The sequence below is a fragment of the Lithobates pipiens genome, unplaced genomic scaffold (assembly GCF_037356315.1).
Source record: "Lithobates pipiens isolate NorthernLeopardFrog02 unplaced genomic scaffold, aLitPip1_a1.2 Scaffold_22, whole genome shotgun sequence".
Classification (NCBI taxonomy): domain Eukaryota; kingdom Metazoa; phylum Chordata; class Amphibia; order Anura; family Ranidae; genus Lithobates; species Lithobates pipiens.
Genome location: NW_027507784.1, coordinates 154,295,649 through 154,319,915, shown reverse-complemented (window position 1 = coordinate 154,319,915; position 24,267 = coordinate 154,295,649). Strand labels below are relative to the sequence as shown.

Sequence of the window (24,267 nt, the reverse complement as noted above, 5' to 3'; positions counted from 1 at the left end):
TACAAATAATTGCTGCTCAAAGTTCCAGTTGGCATGGCTCTGGCTAATGCACCCTTTATGCTGCATAAGAACATCATCTGATTTATTACTTTATATTCACCCTATTCTCGAAGACAATCAACACCTGTTACCTGACCTATTGTCTACCTTCTCTCCGACTACTATTACTTGAAAGTTTTATTTGTATGCTTTCCTATGTTACTTGGCCACTAGGCATTTTTCTCCTTTTTATGTTGTCATCACAATTTTTACAATTGGAATGCATACGTTGCTGATCCTGTGTTCTTATCTGTCTTACAACTACAGGTGCATCTCATTAAACTAGAATATCAAAAAGTGAATTTCAGTCATTTCAAAAAGTCACTCATAGATTTTATATAGACGCGTTAGTGATATATTTCAAGCATTTATTTCTTTTAATTTTGATCATTATGGCTTACAGCCATAATCGGTGAAAACCCAAAATTCAGTATCTTCGAAAATTTTAATACTACATAAGACCATAAAGTGTTTTTAATACAGAAATGTTGGTTTACTGAAAAGTATGTCCATGTATAGTATGCACTCAATACTTGGTCGAGCTCCTTTTGCATGAATTTACTGAATCAATGCGGAGTGACATGGAGGCGATCAGCCTGTGAGCCCTGTGTGATGGAAGCCCAGGTTTCTTTTGATAGTGTCATTCAGCTCATCTGGCTCGTTTTGTCTCTTCTTCCTCTTGACAATACCTCCCAGATTCTCTGTGGGTTTTAGGTTGGGCGAATTTGCTGGCCAATCGAGCACAGCGACACCGTGATAATTAAACCATGTACTGTTTTTGGCAGTGTTGGCATGGTGCCAAGCCCTGCTGGAAATTAAATCGTCATCTGCATAAATCTGGTCAGCAGAGGGAAGCATGAAGTGCTCTAGAATTTCCTGGGAAAGAGGGCTGTGCTGACTTTGGACTGGACAAAACAAGTGAACCAACGCCAGCAGATGACATGACAACATAAAGCATATTGACTGTGGAAAATGTTGCATTTCATTTGGAAATCAAGGTCCCAGAGTCTGGAGGAAGAGTGGAGAGGCACAGAATCACAAGTTGTATGAGGTCCAGTGTGAAGTTTCCAGTCAGTAATGATTTGGGTAGCCATGTCTGGTGTTGGTCCACTGTGTTTTATCAAGTCCAAAACTTTATGAAGATGCTGATTTCATTTTCCAGCAGGACTTGTCACCAGCCCACACTGCCAAAAGTACAAATACCTGGTATAATAATCATGGTATCGCTGTGCTTGCTTGCACAGCAAATTCGCCTGACCTAAACCCTATCGAGTATCTGTGGGGGTTTTATCAAGAAAAATAAGACACCAGACCCAACAATGGAGATGAACTGAAGGCCACTATCAAAGCAACCTGAGCATCCAGAAGACCTCAGCAGTGCCACAGGCTGATCGCCTCCATGCCATGCCGCATTGATGCAGTAATGTATGCAAAAGGAGCTGTGACCAAGTATTGAGTGCGTACTATACGGTACATGGACATACTTTTCAGTAAGCAAACATCTCTATTAAGTCCTTTCTTTTTATTGGTCTTGTGTAATCTAATTTTCTGATAAACTTAATTTTGGGTTTTCACCAGCTGTAAGGCCCCTTCCACACATTTGCCATGATTTAAAAGAAAGTCTTGCGATTTTTTGCCACGATTTTGACACAATTTCAGGGAATGCTTGTGTAAACTTGAGGTCTAAGGGGGCCTCGACTCGCATGAAAGTCGGACCATAGTAGTACAGGAACTACTTTGAAGTCTGCGTGACTTGAAGTGTGAAAGGGGCCTAAGCAATAATCCTCAATATCGCTCTGTATGTAACGCATCTAAATAAAATATGAGTTTTGCTTTTTGATTTGAATTTTACTGAAATAAATTTTACTTTTAATATTCCAATTTTGAGATGCACTTGTATATGTCGCCACTTGAAATTCAAACTTAAAGAACAATTGGTAAATATGCAAAATGGATATTGGTTTTAGTTATTTTGTGTGAAATATTTTTTTGCCTAGATTTGCAGTGAACTCTATATTAAGCTGTGAAGGCATTTAGGCTCGGTTCACACAGGGGCGACTTGTCCAGGTGACTTCGCCGCCTGACAAGTCGCTCCCCGTTCTGTACTACGGAACCGTTCTAATAGGAGTGACTCAAGTCGCTCCGACTTAGGAAAAAGGTTCCTGTACTACTTTTGCGGCGACTTCGGGCGACTTGCATTGACTTCTATACAGAAGTCGTTTTGCAAGTCGCCGCTGAGGTCGCGGCGCTGCAAGTCGTGCCGCGTACTGTGTGAACCGAGCCTTAAAGAGTAACATTCCCCTTTGGTTGATCTGTGTATATTGCAACAAACTTTGTTGCAGATTCCTACCTTTTTTATTGTCTGTCCATGTGCAGCTTATAGGAGTGATTTTATAATTATCAATCAGATGCTGTACTTGCAGGGCTCTAATGAGGAAAGTGGTAGGGTCTGCATCCTTTTTTAGATGCTATTTCCCTTTTTTATAGTATGTCGTCAATGAGACATTTTTGTTGGAGATGCCCAAAATCTGAGATATATCTTGGTGCAGACTTCTGGGAAAATCCTTAAGCTAATTGTACAATTACACATTTTGTGTACAGAACGTCTCCAGGCTTCCATATTGCATTTTACAGAAAAGTGCAGTGCTACAAACTGAAAAAGAATCCTAACTATAATCAATTACAATGTGTCGCAGCTATCCTCCCCCCCCCCCCCCCCCCCCCCATCACCAAAGTGGAGTTATCCTTTTAAACCAGTGACTTATGACAGTTATGGGTATTGTTTTTTTTTTTTTTCCCACCTCACTTGAAATTTAGTTTTTATTTGCGTGTCCTCCTCCCACCCCCCTCCCCCCAAAAACTGAGGGTTACATTTGAGTGTGTGCAGTAAAATGAAGTGAAAATATAGATATTGAACACTGTAAGATGAATGTCATGCAACATTAAATTTAAATTCCATAATTGTATTTTACAGGTCCTCTCCTTGCAGGAAGTATATGGGGGAATTCTGTAAAGCACTACTAAGTTTTCTGGCGCTGTGGCCCTTTTAAAATGGCCTGTGCAAAATTGAAATATCCCTTACTGCCCATTTTTGGTAACCTTTACTGACACGTGCAGCAGATTCAGGTAGAAAAAAGTGGTACTGTTAATGTACCAAATTAAAAAAAATGATTTACCTCCCAGTTGGTAACTAATGAAACTGGAGGTAATTGAGACATACTCTAATTTGCTGTCATGAAACAGGCAGAGTGCCTTCACATGTATGCAGTGCAATCCCGGTCAATTGTTGAGGATGCTCTTGGCTTTACAGCACACAGTGGTCGGAAGCTAATGCAATCATTCCCAATCAGATATTCTTTCACCTTGTAATAGCAGATTATTTAGTCAACTGCAGGCTGTCTTTCTGCTAAGGATCCGCCCACTATCTGCTATCCAAAATCACAAGGGGATCAGATCTGATGAGGAACTACTGTTTGAATACCCATCAGGCTCGGCCCCGCAGTACAAACTCCTTGGGGCTGTGCTGTCTGATAGGTGCAGTGACAGAGAGGAAGCACGGTTGCACTGGGGGCAGAGTATGGACACTAGCCATAGTATGCTGTCGCACTGGCTACAACAGGTATATGAATCTGTTGCCCTGCACCAAATGTGTCGATGGAAGTACATCGGAAATTCTAAAGAGTGTCCTAGACACTCTGCGTTCCCCTGATAATGATCAGGGGAACTGCTAGAAATGGGATTTCTCAAGGTAGTTTGTGGCTATAGTGCTGGTCATGGGTGCTTCGGTTCTGCAGGGTTCAGCTGTTCCCTGTTAACATCCAGCAGTGCAACTGGACTGTAACATCTGAGTCTCACTTTTCCAATCATTAGTTTTTAGCAGAACATGGCAAGTTCCATCAGACCATTCCCCTGACTTATTTTTCCCTTACTGGGGCCCAGTCAGAGACCAAAAGCATTTTTTTAGTTGTGTTGGATGCATTTGTATGCTTAAAAAATGCATTTAGCATACATGCGGGGAAAAAATTTTGACACATTTTTGGGACCATTTTAAAGCAATTTTTTTCCACTTTACACCAGTGCAAATGTTCTTTTTTAAAGTGGTTGTATACCCACATTTTTAACTTTTACCTACAGGAAAGCCTATAATAAGGCTTACCTGTAGGTAAAAAAAAAAATCTCCTAAACCTGTATGGTTTAGGAGATATTCCCCTCGGTATGCGCCGCTGACTGCAGCGGCGCATGCGAACAAGGGGTTTCTCGCCGTCAAAATCCGGGAGCGGCCGGACTGAAATCTCCCAGGAGTGACGATATCGCGGCTCCGGCCACTCACAGCGCCGGAGCCGCAATACCCGGAAGAAACGCCGAGGTAGTATGTCAGCTCCCTCGACATGGATCGGGCCAGATGTCGGGGCCTCGTTCTAAGGTAAGTATTTCATAATGAGCTAGTATGCGGTGCATACTAGCTCATTATGCCTTTTGCTTTGCAGGTTTAAAAAAAAAAAAAAAAAAAAATGTGCGGGTTTACTACCGCTTTAACTGTATTTATGCATTAACATACCATGAGCTGTAGATCAAAAAAGATTTCAGATTTTCATGAAGTTTTTTATTTAAAGGGTTCATCAAGGTAAAAAGGCTGGTCTAATCATGTTTGCTAATCTAAGTAATGGGATATGTTAGTTTTGTTTTTCTATATTTTGCAATTATTTAGCCAGGCTTTTTTTATTTCTAGTAATTATTGCAGCCTCTAAGACTAGAAGACTGCTGCCTTGCTCCTCTTTTTACTTATCCCTTTGTTTTTTTATTGTGTGTTTTCTGCACTCAGTGCTCTGGTGCCATCTGCTGATCATATGAAGCAGTGCAATGTAAGATCACTTTAAAGGTGAAGTCCACTTTATAAGGTTTAGCATAAAGCAGGGTCACCTAAAACGTCGCCAAACATGACACCCCTCCCTTACCTGAATCATGGGGTGCTTCTATCTTCAGCATGTAATAATAATTCTGCACCATTAGGTACATTGGAGGTATCTGCTTTTATAGTCTAGGGTAAGTTTATTATCTTGCAAGGTTTCACAAATTTCGCAGATTTTTTTTTTTTTTTTTCTACTTTGATTAAGAAAAGTTGTCTTCTGAAGTCTCCAGAGAAACTTGCTCTTCTGGCATTCTCTCCTATAGCCCATGTTCCACAAACCCTTACATAACTGCACTACAGTTCCAAAGTTGGTCTAATTCTAATATTTTTACATTGTCAGGAGATTGATTCAACCAAAAACTGCATATTAAGAAAAATAGATCATAGCTATAAATTATTTGGTGTAGACAGTTCTTTAAATGTATTTATCTGTTTTACCAAATCTTACTAGGTCTCTCCCGGGCAGCTTACAAAGAAGTATAGCTCATGTTCCACAATATTCCTAGATGACAGCACAGTCAGTCAGCCTAACCTCAGAAGCACAATTAAATGGTGTGTATACCTTGGATTTCATTATACTGCTTTATTGCTGCTGCCAGGAATGCCTGTGATTGTTTTAACCCTATTTGTTTTATTTTGTCATACTGTGTTTAAAATGTGGATAATATTTGTAGACTGCATAAACATAGGAGTTTGGCAATGTGCCATTGCCATTTTGCCTTCATCTCCATTCAGAGCAAAGTAAAAGTTGATATAAGCCTGCAATCTGCAGTGCGGTTGTAGAATTTAGGTACCATTAGAATAACACAGCAAAGGAGATCGCTGCACTAACATAATTTGTATTGGTATGGTGATCTGTCATTTTGTTTTGTTTTTTCTGTTAAACTTGCTGGGTTGAATGAGAAAAATAACTTGCAGTGTGTATTGGGCTTAAAGGATGAGCTCACCTTTACAAAACAAAAGTACATGTGAAAAAAATATATCATTTTTTTTTTTTTTTTTTTTTTACACTTTAACCTTTAAGAATTTTAACCCGCAGTCAGCAGATCACTGGTCCCATTGCCAGGCTTGTAGATTTTCATCAGCTGTTTGCCCTGTACCTCCTGCAAAGGGTACATAAAGAATCCATGATCTACGAGAGTGCTGATCAGTGCTCTCGTAGTTAAGAGCTACAGTTCAACTGCTGCAGTGTCTGACAGAATGAGTGACCTAGCTATGTGGGTAGAGCCCTGCAGGGCTGAGCGGTTTTTAAATGGTGACAGTGGGTACTGGGAAAAGATGCCTCATTTGCTGTCGGGGGGGAGTGCAGGTTGGGCAGTCTTACAAATTCCTAGACGTGAATGCTATAATAGGTTTTTTTCTCTTATATTCACCGACTGACACAGCTCCTCTCTGTAACTAAAGGGGTTGTATAGCCTACCATTAGGAGAAACTAGGCAAAATTGTTACACAATACACAGAACTTTAATCCAGCCCCAGGGGGGCGGGCCCGGTGCCATCAACCCTCCTCCTGCTGCTAGCAGCTTCAGTACATCAACAAGCAGTATAACATAGAAAAAAGGAGGGGTGTGTGCTGTCAGTCAGTGAATTACAGAGAAAAGGATTTTAAGGCGAGTACAAAAAATCCTGTTTTTCTGTGTTTTGTGTGTGTTGTGTTTTTTTTTTTTTTTTTTTTTTTTTTCAGTTTGGCTTTGTTCTAATTACAGCTGGTAATCCAGCCAGTAAGTTTGTTTTTCAACAGAAAACCTTTTGCAGTTTCAGGGATGAGCAAGGCTGTTTAACACGAAAACTGTCTAAAATTACAGGCCTTTTATTTATGTAAAACCTTTATCCCAAAAGAAAAAAAGTAACTGTTTTATAAAATATTGGAGTTCAACTTTAATTTGCTACTGTATTAAAATCTGCTAATGCTTCTATTACCTAAAGGAGAAAGGGCTGGACTGTTGCTCAGTGGTCCAAAGTACTCTTTTCAGATGAAAGTAAATTATTATTATTCAGGGTTTATATAGCGCCAGCAATTTGCACAGCACTAAAATATAAAAAGACAATACAGTTACAATATAATAAAATACAAGAGGATTGAGAGGGCCCTGCTCAGAAGAGCTTACAATCTAATAATTTTACATTTCGTTTGGATCCCAGCGTCTGGATGAAGAGTGGAGAGACGCAGAATCCAAGTTGCATGAGGTCCAGTGTGAAGTTTCCACAGTCAGCGATGATTTGGGGAGCCATGTCATCTGGTGTTCACTGGGGTTGGTTTACTAAAACCAGAGCACTCAGAATCTAGTGCAGCTGTGCAACTTTTTCACGGAAGAGAGTTTAAAAAGAAAGGTGGCCACTCATTAAAATTGCACAACCGCATTTGTCAGTTAAAACAACGCAGTTCCAAATTGTAAAAAATGCTCTGGTCAGAAAGGTTTCAAATCTTTTGGGGCTGAAGTGGTTAAAAGTGACTTTTTTTTTTTTTTTTTTTTTTTTTTTTTTTTTTGTGTGTAATCTTATTTTCTGAGATTCTGAATTTTGGGTTTTCACTAGCTGTAAGCCATAATTATCAAAATTAAAAGAAAGAAATGCTTAAAACCGCTCAGTGTAATCTATATAAAAATGAGTATAGCTTTTTGAATTTAATTACGTGCGAAGTGGCTCCCAAACAAAATCAAGGTCATGAATAATCATGGAGCCTCAGAAGTGAATGGCAAATCATTCCATCTGTGCATTCAGCCTCTGAACAGAGACTTAATTAAAATTCAAGTAGATCTAATGTGATAAACCCTAAATTTAGATTTCTGTAAAATATGAAACCAGCCAAACATGTTTTTTGCACAGGACACCAGCTCATTTAATTTTAGCCACCTTCAAATTATAGGAAAAACAACTCCTATAATCCTTCCTACCCTCAGCAATCCCCAGTTTTTTTTTTTACTAGTGTACTTTTGTGAAGAAAGACTTCTCTACAGCTGGCTTCTGGTTTTGCTTCCATATTCTACTTAAAGAGATTTTCCCCCTTCCTAGCTGCACCTAAGCCACAGAGCGGCTACTACCTTCAGCTTGTGGATCAGTGCCACTCGGTAGAATCCTCAGGGATCGTGCTCAGACCCAGCCGAATGGAGAGGCCGGGCTAGATGGTAATGTTGTTGCAAGCACTGGACTCTGCATTTGGTGCTCACCCTTTGCACAGTGAGGTTCAGTTAACTACAGGGTGCTATACAGGAATAGAGATCTGGCCAACCTGTCTGTTGGAGTCTTGTCCCTGAAGAACTGCTGCATGGCAGAGGGGTTGTGCCATTCAGAAGTGGCTGAAGCAGTGAGTAAATATCTCATGTTTGGAAGGATCTCCCCATAACGACGAGCAGGAAAGTCTGGTGCTGAGCCCCTTCCCTCAAACTGTCTTCCCCACCATATTTGAGTAGACCATGAATTCAGGGCCCCTGCATTGGTGTACGGAGGAGCGGGTGATGGGATATCCTTGGGCAGGAGCAGTGTTGCTTTTTTTTCCCCCCATTTACTGGAACATTGTTGCAGCAGCCCTGTAGTACTGTGACACATGGAGAAACTCTGTTGGACTGTAGCCTGCTCCATGCGCTAGGTCCCACCTTCAGGGGTAGCTCCTTGTTCTCACTCTGCTGCGGGCACCATTTCTGACACATGCTTTCAGCAGTCTGTTCCTAATTCTGCTCCTTTTCTGAGCCTTATATAATAGAAAAATACTTTCACTTAGTCAAATACCTACGGTGAGGTGGTCCCATTCCTAGTATACAGTTAAGAAAAGAGATCCCAATTAATGGGACTTTGAAAGACCACCAACACCAAAATACAGCTAAAACATACTTTCTTTTTTATCATCTTGTTAATAAAATATAGACATGCAAACCTACAGTGTCTCTAATGTGCAGATACAGTCACACGAATTATGACTATAGACCAACATCTTTTCTGAGCCTTGGGTTCAGCACAAGCATTCACTGGGTTATCCAGCAGCTTTTAGTTGTGAAACACAGGTCGGCTGCACCCCTACTCCTCCACCGCATAGGTTGTGTGTACCCCTCAAGGTATAATCTTGCACACATGACATTAATCACCCACGTGGGCAGTGGAACTGGAGGGCAGGCAAGCGCACAATGTCATTAAATCATGATTCCCCACATAAGTTTCAATCACTTTGGTTCTCGCGCTCCTTTACTTGGTGTCCGCTCTTAACCAGTTGGGTACTCCTTACCCCTCCTTTATCTAGGGGTCGACTAATTTTATCAGTGCAGTTGATATTCCTTTTTTTAAGGCATCGGTCAAAAACTTATTGATGTTACCAATATTGCTAAAAGGGGTTGTACTGCGGTGATGCCTGCAGCTGCGGTACTTACTGTTCTTTAGAGCGGACGGTCGGCTTTCTTGTAATAAGAGCTCAGCAGCTCGGCTGTTATTACAAGCCACGGGAGGGAACATTAAATCTACAGAATATCAGCACCTGATATCTGCCTTAAATGCCAGCCAAAAAATTGGTATCGGCCCGGAATCGGTGGGGGGAAATGGTCATTTGGCCACTACAAAAGTCATTGTGGTTCTGATTTGTCCTGGTACATACTAAAGTTCGAATCTGTAAAAGATAAAATATCTATTTATCTCCCCAAATCAGCCATAACATTATGACCACTGATGGGTAAAGGGAATATCTCATTACAATGGCATCTGAAAATTGGTGGGATATATTAGGCTGCAAGTGAATGTTGTCCATGAAGTCCATGTAAAGGCAGGAAATAAAATGGGTATCAGTTTGTCTGGAGCTGTGAAGCCCGTGGTGACCCAGGTTCACAGCCAAAAGCTTCTACAATGGTCACATGAACATCAAAACTGGACTACAGAGTTATGGAAGAGGTGGCCTGGTCTAATGAATCGCGTTTTCTTTTACATCATGTCAATGGCTGGGTGCGTCGCTTACCTGGGTAAGAGATGGCACCAGAATGCGGTATAAGTAGGCAAGTTTGCAGAGGCAATGTTCTGGGAGGGGGGAAGGGATCATTGCTCCAGGTGGATAAGTGAATGAGTCTCAGGACTGGAATACCAGGCACAGGCTAAGCATATAGCAAATGAGGCAAGGAAAAGTTCTGGACAGCTGCACTCTGGAATATAGCCTTTATTGTAAAAAATCCAAAAATACAAGCCACAGCAGAAAATGGGACAAACGAGCTGACATGTTTCACACTTAATAGTGCTTAATCTTGGCTACCAGCTATGATAAATCACTGTTAAGTGTGAAAGGCTTGTATTTTTAGATTTTTTACAATAAAGGCTATATTCTGCAGTGCAGCTGTCCAGAACTTTTCTTTGCCTCAGAGGCAATGTCCTGCTGGGAAACCTTGGGTCCTGCCGTTCATGTGGATGTTACTTGTCCATGCCTCACTGGGTCAGGGCTGTTTTAGCAAAAGGGGCCATACTCCATATTAGGTGTGTGGTCATAATGTTAGTGCTGATCGGTTTGTAAGAAATTCAACGGTGTTGTGCTAAATCGTTATTAAAGATAGTAGCACGTGCACGTGAATAACCAAACAAGTCCAAAAGTGTCAGTGTGATATTGAATGATATCCTGTTCCTGCAGTGAAATTACAGCACTCCACAACCATGTGATTACCGAAGGATCATGAACCCTTGTAAAGAGTGGTCACAAAAGGTTGTTATATCAAACGCTTCATTGGTGACCTATAGATTCCTCCCTGTAAACGAGACCACCCACTCCACGGAGACTAGCTCCTCATCTCCTGAGCGATTACACCAACTCCTTCCAACCACAGATCTGCTCTTATAACCAATACGAGATTGGGGGGGAAAAAAAAGGGGATGCACTTCCAATAGTGTAAAATTGCAAGTTCTATTTTATCAAGTATTGCACTCACATATGATTAAACCTATAACACTACAAGCAAAATTAAGTTCTGAAGGAATATATATGCTGCGCTCTCGTATATAGATATATATGCATATCGATACAGGGAACTGATCTACTTCAGGGGGAAACTTCTAGTTTCCAAGACATAGATTCCTCCCTGTATTCCTGGTAAATGCAGGTGGTCATAATCTTTTGGTAAGCAGTTTCATAATCGCGCACTACTTGTATCACTCCAAAGTATTTTGCTCAGCCATGCTCTGTTGAGTAATCTTATCACAAAAAGTGCTATGTTCCAGTTGTTGGTCCAGCTGTTTGTTGCCTCAGCAAATCCTTGACGGTTCTGTTAAAGAACATTTTGGGCTTTCAAATACTTTTTTTTTCTTCTTCTTCTCTTTAAGTCTTGGCTATGAGACTGATCTCTGTGGCTATTTGTTAGACCCTTGCAGGCTGGGCCAAGTGTATGGCACATTTCCCTCTAATGATCGTCGCACATCCTCTGGTCCTCCTAAAGTTTGGACTCATCCCAGTGGCTTTATGCTGTTATGTAGGTTTGGTTTACTCCAATGATGGCCCGTCTATTAGGGGCACGTGGGCTCTGCCTCCTCTCTCCGCCCCACCTTCTATATGACTAATGAATAGATTCATGCATAGCATGAATCTATTCATGGTCACCGCTGCCATCTCCTATTCAGGCATCCAGCCCCTTTCAGGACGCTGGGTGTCTGGATTACAGTGGCGGGGATGTGTGTTTGAAGCACCTGATTAGAGCCATAGGCTCCAATAGACTTCAGAATATGTGGGCTTGTGGCGCAGAGCATTGTGCCATGAGCCCACCTAGGTGTTACATGAATTTATATATTTGCTGTTGTATTTCTGATTTGTGGATCTTCCCTTATGCCTTTCCATGACCCCCTGGGTCTTTACCAAGGTAGTGGCCTATGTTCTTGCACTGCTGCATTCTCAGGAAATTCACATAGTGGGGTATCTGGATGATCTCCTCTTGGAAGGAACACTCTACCTAGGCCCTCTGCCAACATCTTGCAAAAGTTGCAGGCACTTAAAAACTTCAGGTTCTTTTTGTGGGTAATTTTACAGTTCAGTCAGAATTACACCTTTTATCTGCAGTCCACATTCCAGGAACAAGTGGCAGGTGGACTTTTGTGATCTGTGTCTGGATCCTGGGGCTTTACCCTCCACAGTGTTTTGGAACATTGTCGATGTTGAGGGACACCGGGCGTGAATCTTTTCTTCTGGTATCCCACTTCAACAACAAGGTTAACAGGTTTGTGGGCAGGACCAGGGATCCTTAAGCCTTTACCGTGGACACATTGCTGACCCTGTGGGCATAAACATTGGTGACCCTGTGCTAATTAACTCCAGTACAAGTTTTTCCTTGCCTGCTTTGTGGAATTGAGCTGAAGCTTGCTACAGTGATCCGACTGGCACCAAACTGGCTCAGAAGGTACTTTGATATCTGACTCCTGGAAGAATCTGTGGGCTCTGCTTGACCTATTGTTTTAAGGGCTGGTCTACTATTCTGCTTCACAATTGGTGGTTTTGATGGCCTGGTTACCTACGGGAGTGGGGACTTTCTGACTTGGCTATCGTATGTTATTTAAAAGAGTAGTAATAACTGAGTGTTCCTTTCTATTTTGTATCCCTCTTGAATAGGTCTCTTGGTGCCTCGGGTGCTTGTCAACACCTAGCATTGCCTTCGGCTCACAACTGGTGGATGTTCAGACATTACTGACCCTAGCTTTGGTCATAAGATGCTTCAGGCTGCTCTTTGAGTTCAGGTCCAGGTTCCCTTGTTTCTTTTATGGGCCTGTTTCCTGTCTGTTCACTCCTCAGTTGTATTGCTTAGGACATTCCAGTTTCTGATTACAGGAACTTGTCCTGTACTGTGAGTAATGGGATTTTGACTTTTTTTGTAAAATCCTTTTCTTGAAAGTGTATATACAATGCAAGACCCCCCCCCCCCCCTCCTCCTGTCCTGGCCTTTTACCCCCTTATTGCTTGTATTGATTTGCTGGGGGTAGGAGGGCTTATATGGGTTGTTCTAAAATTCTGTTTAATAGTGTTCAAGCACCTGAAAGTGGCTGAATATAACCCAGTGTCTACAAGTCTGTCGTGTACTGTACATCCGAGAAAAGGATTTTACAAGAAAGTCAAAAATCCCCTTTTCAGCTTTGGATGCTGTGGAAAGATGTTATTATATACCTTTTTTGCTTTATACATTGTCTGCATGTCTGACTAAAATTTCCATAACTGACCTTGTGACCACACAAACTGAAAAATCTCCTGGGTGGAGAGAAACTTAAAAAAAAAAAAAATTTGAGGGTCCATTGAACCTTTCTCTAGTAAAATTACATTCATACTTAAAGCAGAACTATCGCTATCTCTGCAGTGCAGGGGTTATTAGAATTCTGATACAGCAGGGATCTCCCGCGGTGTCAGGTATAATATATCCGAACACTGATCGCTGAACTCTGCCTCCCTCCGGTATTGGCACAGTGCGCTATCACAATACCGGGAGGCGGGACATGAGCATATGGTCTTCTCATATACTATACCGGACACTGCGGGAGATCCCTGCTGTGTCATACAAGTGATTTTAATAATCCCCGCTCTGCACAGGTGGTCCCTTGGCATTCGGCTCTGGCTGCACCTGACACGTTGCACTGGTTTGCATTTAGATTACACTGCTTGTGTTTATAAGGCTGTAACCTATCATACAGTGTGTTATGTATGGCTTGCTGGCTGCAGAATGAGGGGTGTGATTTCTGTTGAAGTGGGAGAGTTTACATGTACAAGCCTAGTGTACCTCCCTCATTCACTGCCATCCAAAGGATTCATGGGAAATGTAGGCTGAGAGGAGGATATTATGCAATCACTGTTCCAACACCTCCTATCTGCCAGAGAAGATGATGCATTTTTTGAATCGCAAAGCTGACTTCCTGAAAATTCAATTCCAAATCTCTTAAGCAGTAAGAAATTTCACAAATGTAATAACTGTTGCGTGTTTTTGGTGGGGGGTGTGTATTAATGGGGGATTTTTTGAAAATATAATATGTTATGCTTTAATATACGGTATACTAAACTTAGGACTGTTTGGTTTGTGCGTGTGTTTGTTTTTTTTTTTTTTTTTTTTTTTTTTTTTACCCCATCTTAATGTATGTTATTTTGGTAATATACTTTTATATGTCGCTTTATATGGCACTTGTGTTATATACATTTTTTTTCTTCTTTTGCAGTGTTACATTAGCAATATATTACCATATAAAGAACAGGTATGACATTTCAATTACTTTCACCTATTGCTAACAATCTTAACAAATCTAAAGAAACTAAGTGTATGAATCATTTGTGGCCTTCTATCCAGCTAGGCGAAACTGTTTTACTTTTTCCCCTTTCTTTCATGTCCTTGGTTTAAGGCGGTCAATAGCTCAGGTTAGTATTTACAGTCACAGGTATATAAGTCAATGGTGTGACTTATTCTCCATGAGACAGTTCTGTTTTAAATGTAAATACTAGGACAAACTTTGCTCCAAGGAAGTAGGCTTATGCTGTCTCTTTAGAGAACCCACAGTGCTTAAGGCATCCTTTTTGTCATGTATTGTTTGTAAAATAAACAATGCACAGGGATTTTAGGCAATACAAATTATGAAAACTGTGAAAAATATCCACAGAACAGCTAAAGTCTCCCCTTTTTAAAAGAACATTGACTCAAATGCTTTACTCTGTGCCTAAGCTGCAGTATGCCCAATTACACTCTATACCTAAACTGATGGTAAATGTCACTGGGCTGAACAGCCTGTCCTTAATTCCATGGGCACTGTACAGAACCCATAACAGATATTGTATCTCAGTGAAAAGTGGCAGCCAGTTTCTGCCGTGAGAAATATTTGTATTGATTTTATTTTTATTTTTTTCCTGGATATGCTACCAGCTTTTGTCAACCTTCAATATTTTAAGAACCTAAACAAGGACGGGCATGTACAATCAATACCCCAAATCTATATACTTGTTCTAGGGCTGTAAGTGAAAGTGTTAAAGCCACTGGATCAGCAGAACAGAAAGTTAAAATGCATGGAATGGGAGCCACTGGCAGCCATCACATTTCTTGCTGTACAGTATAGCAGACAGCTAGGGCATGCACCAAAGTATACAGAGCCTGCTGTCTCTATATGGTAGGTTCCTATCATTATTCACGTTTGCCAGCCTGTGTGCTGAATTTTAGCTGACCTGTCCTTTTTAGCATTTATCAAAGATTGTCATATTTTTGCTCAGAAATGACATATTTCTAAGTTGAAAAAAAAAAAGTTCACCAATAATGTTACATAGGTAAGATTCTCTAATGAGCCATTTTTCCATGAAAGTACTTAATTGAAGCAACTCTTACAGCAACTGGATTGTCAGTCTGTGCATGTAGTATTTGTGTACATACATTCCTTTCACTGGGAGAGCACAAAAGTTTGTATCTGAACTTCTCCCATCATAATGCATCTCAAAGGCTAAGTTCACAGTTAGCAACTATATCCTGAATACAGGTGTGACATGTTACTAATGCAGCAGTGTCAAGCTTCGTCAGCCTCGTAGTTCACTGACCCTTCCTGCAGCTACCTGTCTACCCATATGACGGTACAGGCAGACAGCTGTCAGGAGTGTCTGCAGGAGCCTGACATTGCACCTGTATTCGGCAATGCTTTGCAGGCTCCATAATAAAAAATAATCATTACACTTTTTTTTCATGCTAAGTTATGTGCATTTATATTTTACAAATGTGAACATGTCCTTTTAACGTTTTACCAGGGCACAGGATGGTCCCTGGTGTGCTCATGTAAAGCAACATTTTTTTACTTGTTGGAGTAGTTTATTTGTATACATTATCTAATTGGTGACTGTGCATTTATTCAGATATTTGTTTTTAATTATCTTATCAGGCATTGTTGATTCACACATACTTTTTTCTTTTTACATTCATATTTTTGTATGTTAAGCTTAGCATATTATTTTTCAGGGATTCTGATCGTTCTTTGGATATATTTAATGAAAAACTACATCCTTTAACAGTAAGTTCTTGCTGCTTTGGCTGTTTGTTGTGTGTTTTTTTTTTTTTTTTTCTCCTTCCTGAAAGTTTTGCAAACATTGGGTGCAGCTTAATTCAGAAAGACTTAATAAAATTATTTTAAAGAGGAGCTCCAGGCTCCTTCAAAAATAAGTCAGTTACAAAATCTGTATCTGCTCACTTTTAATAAAAGGACACTTCCTTGTTCAGGGATCCCGTGATGTCCTCACTGATTCTTCAATCGGCTTTGGGTGCAGGCATCGGCGTCTTAAGGAAAACAGGAAGGCTTGCGACTTCACAGCCTGTTTTCTATTGCACATGCGCGAGTTGTGTTGTGCCTTATGGGCCTGTATTCTTCTGAGAATTAAGTGTTTCAGAAGATTTCGGCTCAGTTCACTGTGGTGATCTGAGGCAGAAGTGGGAGGGGGTTACCTGTCAACTAATCTATACAAGAAGATCAGCACTTGTAACTCCTTACCCCCCATATCTATCAGCCCTTACTGTCCACTGTGACCTCCTCCGGATCCCCCCCGTCCCGGGTCTGTCAGGATTGAGAGCAGAGGAAGGAGCCAGTATATATATCATTTATCGCCTCATTCCTTTTCTGAATGCAGTCACTTACTCTGTCCATTCACATAACTAAGCATAGTATTCTGTATTTACGATGTCTCTGTTCATGAATGGAGAGGAGTCTCTCCTGTCCATTCATTTTTAGTGCAGCTAAGGCTGCATGGAAAGGGACTGGGGAATCTGTGTCCTTTAGTCCCTTTCCCTGTCTCAAAGGGAGCTGTCAGGTCTGTTTAGACCCCTGATATCTCACCAAATTCCCCCCCCCCCCCCAAGGGCTAATGGGGGGGGGGGGGGGGAATCGTAACCCTTTTTACTGTTTAAAAGTTAAAAAAATTAAATTGAAAAAACACTCCCCAAAAAAAGATTGTAGAGGAAAAAAAAGTTTTATAGAGAGAGAGAGAGAGTGTAAAACATAAACACAGTCCATGGTCACAAAAAAGTATTTGTACCGGCGAGTACTTGAAAAAAGTATCGGAACTTGTACTCTGTCTTAAAGTGCTATTGATGCAACCCTACTAATATGACCTTTGATTTGATGTCTGTGTCCAGTATCTATCTTATCTTGTCACAGAGCAAACCCCCCCCCCCCCCCATGCCTCACTTCCTGTTTTGACTATGAGACCTAAAGGAAAATCTCAATGAAAGTAAAAAAAAAGAAAATCCTAATTTCTTACATCAGGGGACACGGAGCCATAGTACTTACCGTGTGGGTTATAGGGCCACTGATAGGTGACGGACACTGGCATGCCCTAAGGCAAGACATGTACTCCCTATAATACCCCTCCCACTACTGTCCTCAGATTTTTTTTTTTTGCTAGTTTCTAAGTTGTTGGTCACAAGTAAAGATGTGCTATTCTGAGCTCCACTGGAAAATTTCCTGCTGGGGCTAGCCATGCTGACAAGATCTGTTGTGATGTCTTTTTATGGACTAAATGAATGGTACCCAGGCCTCATGTCTGAAGAAATTGGGTTTTGCTTGTAAACTCTTCTCTTTTAGAGAGCTGGACCCTGGGATCCAGTACTTTTTGGTAGTAAGGCCATAAAGTTTAACTGGCAGGATACTGTCTCAGGTCCAGGATTGTGGGTGACCTGAGGTTTTGGAGCCCACCGTGAAGGGTGGAGATTGGGTTTATCTCGGATAACCCTGCTGTGAGGAAAGGTAAGGGAGATTTTCTCAGGCATTTCTCCTATGTATAATGCTGTCATGCCTCTGTGTCACCACTGGGGGCTGTATTGAGCACTCACGACCTGATGCTGGAAACAGCGCAGCAGCCTTCATTTCTCCTCTCCTCCGGCCACAAGCAGATCCTCCGGTAAGAAAGGGGGGTCTGGTTCACCTCCTGCGCCCCCAATTAATTTATTCTCCGCTTCGGGGGATTGATGTGCCAAACAAGTTTCCTTTTTTTAAAAAGAAATGGCGACAGACCACGCCGGACGCTCAGCGGAGGCTTTACCCCCCTTCGCCGCCATGCCTGTTGTTTCACAGGACACTACTCGTGCGGGAAAACACTTTCCTTTGAAAGGAAGAGGGGTGTCATTTGCACGGGGGCGTGGCTAACGGCGTCGGACGCCGGCCACATGTGCAAGAATTTGTTAAAGCAGTGTGAGTGAAGCTGCTGCCTGGCTGCGGAGAGACAGAGCAGGAGGATGGCTTGTTTCAGGTTGGTGACACAGGAATTTCTCTGACACATTGTACGTTACCAGGCTAGGATTACTAGCAGCTAATGGCGCTGGTCTAATAGCCTAGCACTGTACATTCTTGTACCTCTGCTTTATGCTTCAGGCTGAGTGGTAATGGGGCCAGGAACTCCTCTAAGAGTTCTAAAGGGGTTAATGGTTTCAAAATAAACTAAATCCATTTCCAAAAGTGTCATCCTCCTCTGAGAGGTATGTGGCTGGTCAGATTGAGCCGTCAGGGGGAACTGGTGTTGCAGCTGCGCTAGACACTTCAGTCCCTGTATATATCACACAAGAGATTGTTTCTTTACCATTTGTAAATTGGAAAGAAGATTGATGCTATGATATCTCTCCTTAGTGGGGCTAAACATAGCAGATTCCCATCTAGTGCTCAGGACCCTCTTTTTGAGGTGTAGGAGGCTGGGGATCGGGTAGCTCTTCCCAAATATTTTGAAGATAATTATTTATCCTCTTCTGAGGATCCTAGTATAGAGGAGCAGCATCACAAGACAGGTGCTTGTGCACTCCCTTACTAAATTGGTTCATTCAACCTCTTTGTTCAACCATTGGTTCGTTCAACCTCTCCACACTTTATCCTATGGAAGAGGATTTCTATGGGGAAAAAAATGGGTGCTTCCAGCAATTGATGCTGCAATCGCCTCGGTGAGCAAGAATCTCGCATGTCCGGTGGATAATGCGCTGATGTTAAAGGATCCAACAGATAAAGTTGGAACTTCTTTGTAAAAGCAACATGTCTTTAGCAAGTTCAGTAGCGCAGCCAGTTCTTGCTGCAATTAGTGTATCCCAGTCCATTAAGGGACAGTTTGTGGAGATGCGCTGGGTGGCTGTGCCCCTGGGTGTCTGTTGTCTCCCCGCTGGATGTCTGAAGGTTTGCACATGCTGATCGCCATAATGCTGTTCTACCGCCATTTTCTTTTTTTCACTGTCCCTCTCTATGTACAGTTGTTTGGCGGCCACGTTTTGTGTGACTCGGGGAGAAGCATGGTCAGGGACCATTTTACTGTAGTTTGGTGGCCATTTTCCCTGTGATTGTATCCTTTATACTGGACGCCGGGTTGCCAATTTGTTGCACCCAGCGTGGTTTTTATGCTCTGCGCTGGTCCCTGAGGCGGTTTCTTCACTCGGACACCTGGGAGCTTACACAGGCACTACTAGCTGAACGGCGCAGAACTCGGTCAGGGTGGTGAGTCCTGCGGTGGGGGCCCCTCAGCATGCAGCAACTAGGAGGGTGGGACTATACACCTGTCCAATGGGTCGCAGACAGGGTGGGCCAGCATGGCTTCAGAAACTGATGTTTCTTCCCCCTAACTTCCTGCAGTGCAACAGACTTGCCTGCAAACAGTGCAGCGCCTTGGACGTCTTGTCGTCTGTCCTGAAAACGTTTGTTGCCAGGGTGGAGGCTGTGTGCTGTCGCAAAGGTGGTAGAAAGTGTCTCATTCCTTATTTACGGTTAGGGGGTCAGCAATACGACCAGTACTGACCACAGCACTTGTGTCGCAGACACTTACTGAATGGGCAAAACTTTTGCACCGCAAATTGTAGAAGCAGCAGGCTACTCCCGTCCGCGTGGAACTAGCAGACCAGTTAGTGCACTGTCTTAAGTACGTTTTGGAACGTGGCTCTGGATACGCTTTCTCTGCTATCCAGGGTTTCAGTTTTTAGCAGTGGTGCTGAGGCGCTTGATTTGGCTGAAATGCTGGTCGGCGGACCAGGCATTTGAAAAAGCCTTGACTGGATGTAACCTTCTTTGGTGAGCGGCTCTTTCGAGCCTCGGATGACAACCACTTAAGGACCCAGGCCTCTTTTGCAGATTTGGTGTGTACATGTTTAAAACTGTTTATTTTTTATTTTTTGCTAGAAAATTGCTTAGAAAAAAACAAAATATAATGTTTGGGGGTTCTAACACCCTAGAGAATAAAATGGCGGTCATTGTAATACTTTTTTTTTTTTTCACACCGTATTTGCGCAGCGGTCTTACAAGCGCACTTTTTTTGGAAAAAAATTCACTTTTTTGAATAAAAGACCACAGTAAAATTAGCACAATTGTTTGTTTTTTTTTTTTTTATATTGTGAAAGATAATGTTACACTGAGTAAATTGATGCCCAACATGTCATGCTTCAAAATTGCGCCCGCTCGTGGGATGGTGTCAAACTTTTACCCTCCAATCTCCATAAGCAAAAGAATTCCACAGGTTGCATGTTTTGCGTTAGAGTAGGTCTAGGGCTAAAATTATTGCTCTCGCTCTACCGATCGCGGCGATACCTCACGTGTGGTTTGACCGCCGTTTTCGTATGCGTTCGCTTCTGTGCGTTAGCTTGTCGGGACGGGGTGTTTTAAAAAAATAAATTTTTTTATTTTATTTATTTTTACACTTTAAAATAAATGGATCACTTTTATTCCTATTACAAGTAATGTAAACATCCCTTGTAATAGAAAAAAGCATGACAGGTCCTCTTAAATATGAGATCTGTGGTCCAAAAGTCCTCACATCTCATATTTGGACTTAAATGAAATTTAAAAAAAAAGTCATTTGAAAAAATGACATTGAAAAAAATTAACCTTTTTTAAGAGGTATGGGCGGAAGTGACGTTTTGACGTCGCTTCCACCCTCCTATGGTATAGAGACAAGTGGGGGCCATCTTTAGCCTGCCTCGTCTCCATACCCAGCCATTGATGGGACTCTATCGCCTCCGCCGCTACTGACGGCTCCGGTAAGCTGCGGAGGGTTCAGGAGAGCGGCGGGAGGGGGGTGGCACCTCTCCCGTCGCTGATAACGGTCATCTCGCGGCGAACTTGCCACGGAGACCACGGTTATCAAACACAGGACCACCTCCTGTAAAGGATATCTCGGTTGTGGCAGCAGCTGCTGCCGTTGGAGATACCCCTCTTGAAAGTACCGACATATATCTACATGAGGCGGTCCTTAAGTGGTTAAGAATGTCACAGGTGGGAAGAGTACCTTGCTTCCAGGGGCCAGCAAGACTAAGGGGCCACGCCGCAGGCAAGGGCCCTCATTTTCTGCTAAGTTTTTTTTCGTCCGTACAAGACTTCGTCTAAACGCTTGTCATCCAGCCAGAGGATCTTTGGGGACGAAAGCATCCCTGAAACCGCAAGCCTGCGAGCAAAAGTGCTACCACCTGAAGGTTTGCCCCCGCCCGTCATACCTTGATTGCTTTAAGTACAGAGGCTCAGTGTGGAATCGGCTCGCTGCACTCCCTGGCGTCTTTGGACATCCAGGGAGCGTACCTGCACATACCCATATGCCTCAGGCATCAGAGGGTATGCGAAATGCAGTCGGGGAAGCACACTACCAGTTTGTTGCTCCCCTCTTTTTGGCTTGGCTTCAGCACCCCAAGTTCTTACCAAGGTATTGACTCCAATTTTGTCATTGTTGAGAACGCGGGATCGCAATCGTAAGTTACCGGGACGATCGCCTTCTGAAAGCAGCTTCCGCCTCAGAATTAAAGGTGATGTTGCGATCACCATGCAAACCCTGCAGGTATTTGGGTGGCTGTTGAACCTAAAAACGTTGGTGCTCATACCAATTCAGCGCTAGAGTGCCTAGGCTTACTGCTGCACTCCATGAAAGCGAGTTTTTCTCCTTTCAGACAAATTGCAGACTAAGAGCCACGGTAAAACGATCGCTGAACCGCAGGTGATAGTCGCTGTGTTTTCTGCATGTGAGTTCTAGGCCTCATGGTGACCTCCCTTGAGGTGGTACCGTATGCCCACTTTCACACCAGAGTCTTGCAGAAGGCAATATTGGCACAATGGAACATATCTCCGTTATCCCTGGATCAGCAGATTCAGTTGAGCCAGTCAGTCAGGGACTCCCTGCGTTTGTGGCTGAGGTCCCCAGCACTTCGGTCTAGGAAGTCTTTCCTACCTCCTGCATTGGACTGTGGTCACAACAGACGTCAGCCTGACTGGCTGGGGTGGAGTTCTGGGAGTTCAGTAGACCCAGGGTCTCTGGTCAGGTGAGGAACCCAAGTTGCCAATCAATGTGCTCGAATGCCGAGCGTTAAGGCTTTGGCTCTCCACATGGTTGATGGGACTACAAGAGCGCCGATCAGGATCCAGTCAGACAACGCCACGTCGGTGGCATATGTCAACCATCAAGGAGGAACAAGAAGTTTGGCTGTAGCACAGGAGGTCGCTAACATCCTTCAGTGGACAGAGCGATAGGTACCGGCCTTATCAGCCATTTACATCCTGGGAATAGAAAACTGGCAGGTGGACTACCTAAGTCGCCAGATGCTGGGCCCAGGAGAATGGGCGTTGCATCCAGAGATGTTCAGGCTACTCTGCCTGTGGTGGGGCACACCAAACGTGGATCTTCTGGCCTCCTGTCTCAATTGGAAGAGGCCGAGATCGTATCCAGGATAGAAGATCCTTGGGCAGACGCGCTGGTGGCTCCATGGGATCAGTACCGACTGATCTACGACTTTCACACGCTAAAGCAACTACCATGTCTGCTCCACAGAGTGGAGGCCGAGGGGGTTCCAGTAATACTGATCGCTTTGCCCTCGGCTTCCCTGACGCACTGACCTAGTACACCTGGTTGCGTAGACTCCCTGGCGACTGCCTTTGCGGGAGGACCTTCGGTGTCAAGGTCCGATTCTTCATCCTGTGTTACCATCGCTGGTTTTAACGGCATGGCTGTTGAGCCAGATGTTAAGGTGGCATGGTGTTGTACCTGGAAGGCATACATCTGTGTGAGGAAAAAAGGATGGCGTCCACGCACTTAATTTGTTTTCCAGGATCCTGCAGTTTCTACAGCGAGGAGTAGACCAGAAACTTGCTTAAAGGACAAATATCAGCCTTGTCTGTCCTTTTCCAGCGATCCCTGGTGTCTCACTCTCTAGTGAGCACTTTTTTTTTATTTATTTATTTTTTTTTTTTTCAGGAGGTCCAACATGTAGTTCCTCCGGTGCGTCCACCGTTGCCCCCGTGAGCTGTCAGTCAGTGAACGGAAGAAAATAGGATTTTTGTACTCGCCGTAAAATCCTTTTATTTGAAGTTCACTGACTGACTGACACAGCACCCTCCCCTCCTATTGATTTACGTTATACTGCTTGTTGACGTATTGAAGCTGCAGGAAGCAGACTGAGCGGATGTTACTGAAGGGACTGCCCCCTGGGCGGAACTGTAAAGTTCTGTTTTTCACATGTATAACATGATCTGCCTCTGCTGAAGGTGGCATAACAATCCTATGGTCAAGATTAATGGAGCTGTGCCAGTTGGTGAACTTCAGAGAAAATGATTTTACGGTGAGTACAAAAATCCTATTTTTACCAGTAAAGAAGTCAAAATTTCTCTAAGCGTGCTGCTTCTCCTTTTACCTTCAGCTATACTCTAATATTGTAGAAAATGGAAAACCGAGGGGGCACTGACCTAGTGCATTATCCAACAGAAATTAGATAAAATAAAACTCAGTTTTTAAAAAAAAATTACCATATTCAGAATCACAGAATTCAAAGGAGGGATTTGGGTCTTTTAGACCCCCGATTCCTCCATAAAGCGTACCTTCCCCACCTATTACTGACATGAGGAATGTTCACTTTTATTGCTGTCACAAGGAATGTAATCAGATTTTTTTTTTTTTTTAATTGAAAGGACAAGGCAAGAATTTTTTTTAAAGCAACCCCGTGTGCTCGCACAGCAAAGAAAACTCATACGCAAGTCACATCTTCAAGTGTGAATGGTGTTCAAATCACACATGTGCAGTATTGCTGTGACAGTCAGAGTGAGAGCAATAATTCTAGCAAAATGCCTCCTCTGTAACTCTAACCTGGAAACTGTTCAATTATTTTAAAGCATCGCCTATGGAGTTTTTTTAGGTACCGTAGTTTGCCGTCATTCCACGATTGTGCACAATTTCAAAGCATGACATGTTGGGTATCTTTTCACTCAGCGTAAGATCATCTTTCACATTATACAAAAAATTGGGCTAACTTTACTGTCGTGTTTTTTTTTTTTTTTTTTTTTTTTTTTTTTTTTTGATTCATGAAAGTCTTTCACAAAAAATTGCTTTTGAAAGAACGAAAATTCTGTGTCATAAAATATTGCAATGATTGCCATTTTATTCTCCAGCGTGATAGAGA

The 24,267-nt window shown here is 42.6% G+C and overlaps 1 protein-coding gene across 1 annotated transcript in view; it reads left to right on the top strand.

Moving 5' to 3' along the window:
• Positions 1 to 24,267, top strand: part of CCNYL1 (cyclin Y like 1) — a 121,460-nt gene that overhangs the window by 64,002 nt on the left and 33,191 nt on the right. The window contains exons 4-6 of the mRNA XM_077448493.1: positions 5,400 to 5,500; positions 14,081 to 14,116; positions 15,847 to 15,898. Coding sequence (XP_077304619.1) covers positions 5,400 to 5,500; positions 14,081 to 14,116; positions 15,847 to 15,898 — 189 coding nt within the window. The remainder of the gene's footprint in view (positions 1 to 5,399; positions 5,501 to 14,080; positions 14,117 to 15,846; positions 15,899 to 24,267) is intronic.